Raw genomic sequence first — 6,348 nt, 5'->3', positions numbered from 1 at the left:
TAATAGACTCTTGAGTGGAAGGCAACCACTAGGCGAGGTTAACGCCTTAGGCGTTCTCTACCACCTAACCCTTAGAGCGCCATTATTATGTGGTCAAATTCTCAAATAAATGAGGATAAAATTCCATACCTCGGCTGGGATCGAACCCACGCCCTCCTGATTACCAGGCGAGCGTCATGACCACTACGCCACCGAAAAGACAAAAGAAGTTAGGGGTACGTTTGTAATATAAGGCCTGTGCTTGCTATGTAGATGCAGAAGGTCATGTGATCGATGCCAACCATCGACGAAAAATTCGCACTCATATTTCAACTGTAAATTTATCACCGGGTTTATTGCTGGTGAACTTGTGTAGACCCAGCACCTACTTGTATTGTGTCTCACCCATCTAATCAGAGACGCACTTCGACATTGCCATGCTACGATGTTTGTTGACAAAATAACGTTGCACCTACATTGTCAGTTTTGTCTTTAGACAGGGCAAGTAATATTTCATACAAACCCATAATTCACACTCACACCCATATTGTATGACACAAAATACTGGCTCTCAAGATGCATTAACTATAGAATGGGGCTCAACCAAATGACAATTTTTTTCGAGATAGAGTCCTATTCCGATGTAAAAGTACCCAAAAAGTGCATTGGCGCACTCAAAAACATCCAAAACGGTCCCTAAATCCCCTAAAATGTCGCTAAAAGGTCGCAAAAAAAATAACGTTGAAACAGCCATGGTTTACGACCTCGCATGAACTGAAGTCATCACGAAAAAATGGCTGCCCGCGAAAATTATAGAAGCTCAACCAAATGACAATTTTTTTTCGAGATAGAGTCCTATTCCGATGTAAAAGTACCCAAAAAGTACATTGGCGCACTCAAAAACATCCAAAACGGTACCTAAATCCCCTAAAATGTCGCTAAAAGGTCGCAAAAAAAATAACGTTGAAACAGCCATGGTTTACACATGAACTGACGTCATCACGAACTGACACATGAACTGACGTCATCACAAAAAAATGGCTGCCCGCGAAAATTATAGGGGCTCAACCAAATGACAATTTTTTTCGAGATAGAGTCCTATTCCGATGTAAAAGTACCCAAAAAGTACATTGGCGCACTCAAAAACATCCAAAACGGTACCTAAATCCCCTAAAATGTCGCTAAAAGGTCACAAAAAAATAACGTTGAAACAGCCATGGTTTACACATGAACTGACGTCATCACGAACTGACACATGAACTGACGTCATCACGAAAAAATGGCTGAGAGAGAGAGAGAGAGAGAGAGAGAGAGAGAGAGAGAGAGAGAGAGACAGCCATTAGTTTTATGAGTTGGACTTTTTTTTTATCCTATAAAGTCTTAACTATGAGCAACTTTAAGGCCGGGGGCTACAAAGTGAGTTTAAACTCGGTTTAAGCAATCTGATTGGTTGATTTCAAAAAATTCCAGCCAATCAGATTGCTTGAATCGAGTTTAAAACTTTAAGCGAGTTTGAACCCACTTTGTAGCCCCCGGCCTAAAGTATTAGAAACCAATTAAGGAGCGTGGTATTAGAAACCAATCTTTTATCCGCATTCTTTTTACATCCCTATCCGGAAACGAAAAAGGTTGGTCGGAAAATTTCCAACTCGGCTGGGATTTTTTTTTTTTTTTTTTTTCAAGAGGTTTGACAGAGGGAACTGTAACTGCTATGGTCTTATCGTCCCGAAATCGAAGAGAGAAGGAAGACAGGATAGGAAAAAGCCAGCCGTTCCGAGAACGAACATTATCCCATCAGCTTAGTTGGTAGGATAAAATCCGCCCGGGCGGATTTTATCCTACCAACTAAGCTAACTAGGCTGGCAAAAAAGATCTTTTATTTTCACTGCCCTGACGCAAAGACCAGTCCCTATAATATTTGGTTCATCTACTACACCTCAAAGTTTCCATTATTTTCCCTCAAGTCAAACCATTTTTTTTTTATCAAACAATGTAAAACAAATTCAAACAATACCAACTTGGTAAAACTCTCACCCTGCCTCCTCCCCTGATAACGAACGTGTGAAGTGCTGAAGTTCAGTAGAATCATTTCATTTTTTTGTTTTTTTTTTTTTTTTTTTTTTTTTTTTTTTTTTTTTTTTTTTTTAAGAGGTTTGACAGAGGGAACTTTAACTGCTATGGTCTTATCGTCCCGAAATCGAGGAGAGAAGGAAGACAGGATAGGAGAAAGCCAGCCGTTTCCGAGAACGAACATTATCCCATCAGGATAAAATCCGCCCCGGGCGGGAATCGAACCCGCGGCCTAGCGCTTACAAGGCAGACGCACTACCAACTAAGCTAACTAGGCTGGCTCGGTTGGGAATCGGACTCGGCCGGGGTGGAAATTTTCTCCGGGACGTAGTGCTCTTAACTATCGGGCCACAAACCTACAGACTTATTTTGGTACCTCCTTGGTAACTCCGTAATCAAGAATGTCAATACCTTTCTTTGTAATAAAAAGATCGCGAGTTTGAATCCCAGCTAAAGCATGTGGAAATCACGTCTAATAATTTTACTGTTTGGGCAGTCCTAGTAGACACAGTACTTACCTTAGAATGGCACTTGGAACATACAGTTCTCTTACATAGTCGGCACACTTGACCCCAGGGTCCGAATAAACTGAACCGGGTCTTCATACATAGGAAACAAACCTGGAAGATGAGAAGAAAACAAAATAAACAATAAATAGAGGGTACCGGGTTCGATGCCCCAAATCGACAAAAAAAATAGCACTCATATTTTCATTGGAAACATTTGAGAGGGTTACCTACTTCCTGGTGCTCTCGTGTTATTGACCCCAGGGTCCGAATAAACTGAACCGGGTCTTCATACATAGGAAACAAACCTGGAAGATGAGAAGAAAACAAAATAAACAATAAGTAGAGGGTACCGGGTTTGATGCCTCAAATCGACAAAAAAATAGCACTCATATTTTCATTGGAAACATTGGAGAGGGTTACCTACTTTCTGGTGCTCTCGTGTTGAACCAGCATCCACATTTCAACGGGTTACTTTTACAACTACTCTTGTTGACTGTTGACCCAGCACCTATATGGGTTATGGGAAGTATTGTGCTTCTTCCCGCCCATCAGATGAGAGGCATACTACGACATAGACCACACGAGTATTTGTAATGTAACAGTTATTACATTGCTAAGGCCAGCCATTCACTATCAGGTATCAGGTAGACCTGACAGACGGACCTTTTCAGCCGTACCTGTCAGTTCTAGTTGATAGTGTGTATGTTCATCAGGTGTCAGGTAAACATGATCAGGTGTACCTGTCAGGTCTACCTGGCAGTGAGGCCTTTTTTTTATTATTTATTGCCGGATTAAAGAAGGACTTCTTTAATCTTACCCTTCTCTTCTCCGCATCCTCTTTGACATGTCCCTCGACCGGTAAGCTCTCCAGTTCTGCCTTGGTGAGGACACTGCGGATGTGAACAATCTCCTCCAGAGTCAGGGAGAGACAGTCTTCTTGCCATTGTTTCTGTGGATGGGGAGAGTGAAAAGGTTGGTCAGTATTGTCTATATATTTATGTGGTTAGAATGTCTATTTATGTTGTTGGGGATATTAGATCTCGTAGATTCGCATATGCTTATTCCATATTTTTAGGGCTCTTTGCCCCTACATCTAAGCCTCGGAGTGGACTTTTGTGTACGAGAATTACTAAATAACATTAGATCGTTAACCTTCATAACCTCTTAACTCCTAGAAATGATTTTTTCCTAAGAGGTTTGATATAGAGGAATGCAACAAAGGAGGTCTTATCTTCCTGAAAGCCTACCGTTCCGAGAACGAACCTTATCTGTTTAGGACGTTTAGGATAAAAATTACCTCGGGTAGGAATCGAACCCGCAACCTAGCGCGTACAAGGCAGGCGCGATACCGTCCAAGCTAACTAGTACAAACACCCTCACACAATATGTGCAAGTTTTCTCATGACTTTAGCGATATAGGGCACACTTTGCTAAGGTTTCCTTTGTCTATGTACGTTTCCTCTGTCTCGTATACCCTACAACTATGCCTCTACTCGTATGTATAACGTTATACTGTAGGAAGTGGCCTATCAATATACCTACTACAGTAGAATCTCGATTATTTCAACTTCCATTATTTCAACTCCAAAATCCATTGTTTTTTTTCTATCTTTCAAAGGATATCCTATTCTATTCTATTCTATTCTATTATGGGACTGGTTGCTCCTCTCCCAAGAGAGTATGCAATTAACACTGCGACCTCTGTAGATCTATTGGATATCCTATCTTATCATAGGAAAAGATCATAGAGAGTGATCATTTCAACTACCCTCGGTCCCAATTAGTTGAAATAATCGAGGTTCTACTGTACGTCCAAACGTACATACGTGACTATATTTTCACAGCCAATAAGCGCCATAGTAGGTACTGTGAGCAATGTGAGCATTATTCTATTTTATTTTCTTTCGTATTTATATCCCTCTAAAACTGGCCTTCCCTCCCTGAAGTTTCTCAGAAAGCTCACAGCTTAGCAAAGCTCTGTGCAATTCATACCTACGTCACGTCACATGTCTAGTACACGTTTCTGAAGCTATTTCCGTTTCTCATTTTCTTTACTTTATGTATTGTATTTCTCTACGTCTTACTTTAGTCGATATAGGTACGTGGGCGTTGTATACTTGTCCAGTTTTTTTTTTTCAAAAGGTTTGATAGGGGGAAATGTAACATCTGTAACTGTTAAGTTGCTAAATGCTTATCGTCCCGAAAGCAAAGAGAGAGGGAAGACAGGATGGGAGAAAGCCAACTGCTCCGAGAACGAACCTTATCCGAACAGGATAAAATCTACTCCGGGCGGGAATCGAACCCGCGACCTAGTCCTCCTCACTAATTAACACATTACTTACTGATTATTGTGATTAAACCATTACTTACTGATTGTAGCAGATCATCCTGGAGAGAGGTACGAGACCAGGACATCTCGGGTGCCACGTTGCCAAGGCATCGACTCGGTGGCTCCTCCTGGTGTGAATCACGGGAACTAGACTTCTGTGCTGGTATGGACAGTGTTGCCTTTTGGGCATCGACGCCCCCCACTATGGTGTGACGACGCATGGAGGCCCGTCGCGAAGGACACTGGGTTGCCAGATCGTACGCTGTGAGGGACAGAAGAGGGGGGATTAAGGTTAAGGAAGTTCTAATCTTGGAGATTTTTTTTTCAAGGGCTTTAACATCAATATTTGGTCCGTTATGAGGTTATAAAAAAAAATAAACTACTGCGAATACTATCTACCCTAATATTCGAGTATGTAGTATTCGCTTGTTTAGTACCCCAACTACGTTTACCATCTTTTAAGGCGATTCACCAAATAATAATAAAAAAAAAGCTTAAAAATCATTATTAACAAGTCTGGGGTAAATTGCCTGGATTCTTTCAGGTGCTGTAAAAAAATCTTCGTTGGTGCTCTTTTTCCATCTGTTCAAAAATCCAGGCATATTTGATTACACCTCGGGTCCGATGGCGAAACATGAAATCACTCAGGAACCAATAACTCCTCCCTCTGTTAACTCCACAATCACTTTATAGTCCATAAGGATTACATCGAATACTGCTCATCGGACTCTCTCAAACCATTTTCATCTGCACACTGAACAAGTCCACACACTTGCTAATAGAAATTATACTGAGCGAGTAACATACTCGGACACTCGCTGCGGATCAAAATGCTGATTAAACTGGAATAAAAATCGGTCTAATGATTAGACCGAAAAATCATACACTAGATAAAATGCAGTTTCAAAATGACCATCTTAGACTAGGTATTTCATCTTACACAGCTTTTTTTAGAGGTTTGATAGAGGGAACTGTAACATCTAAGGTCTTATCTTATCTTAAGGGGGATGGGGTGGGGGGTGCAATCTTGAAAGTTCAGGGTTCCGCAAAGATGTTCACCTTTTGAAAAGGGTTCCGCGGGCCAAACTAATTAAGAAACACAGGACTCTGATCAACCTAGCATAAAAATTGGGTTTTGAAGTAGAAAGACTGGGTTTGAATACTATGTAGTCAAGGCCGAGAATATTGACCGAACCTTTTTTTTTTTCTTCGAAAATAATACAGGTAGAAGTTCTACACATTAAATGTTTTAAGATCGGTAAAATTTTGCCGCAGGTCCATCGCGGGAGTGTTCGCGGCATAATCTTTAAAATTTTGCCGCAAAGCTGGTGCGGCAAAGATGTGTACGCACCCTAACAGAAACCCCCCCTTTACTTTTCACCGTCTGTGACATTGATAGAACTTGGGTTTGATGTACTTTATTCATCTAGATTTATTTCACCACAGTAAGGAGATTTTTTT

General features: G+C 41.0%; 1 protein-coding gene across 1 annotated transcript in view; it reads right to left on the bottom strand.

The window, feature by feature from the left end:
• Positions 1-2,806: 2,806 nt before the first annotated feature.
• The window catches only part of LOC103520201 (protein spire-like), a gene marked incomplete at its 5' end in the record, with an annotated part of 8,800 nt that continues 5,258 nt past the window's right edge, over positions 2,807-6,348 (bottom strand). Inside the window, 3 exons of the mRNA XM_026831419.1 lie at positions 2,807-2,863; positions 3,376-3,507; positions 4,929-5,149. Of these exons, the coding sequence (XP_026687220.1) occupies positions 2,807-2,863; positions 3,376-3,507; positions 4,929-5,149 (410 nt within the window). The remainder of the gene's footprint in view (positions 2,864-3,375; positions 3,508-4,928; positions 5,150-6,348) is intronic.

The sequence above is a fragment of the Diaphorina citri genome, unplaced genomic scaffold, assembly GCF_000475195.1.
Source record: "Diaphorina citri unplaced genomic scaffold, Diaci psyllid genome assembly version 1.1 scaffold3315, whole genome shotgun sequence".
NCBI classification, from domain to species: Eukaryota; Metazoa; Arthropoda; class Insecta; order Hemiptera; family Psyllidae; genus Diaphorina; species Diaphorina citri.
The sequence above is the reverse complement of the archived record's forward strand: the minus strand, read 5'-3'. Positions and strand labels throughout refer to the sequence as shown.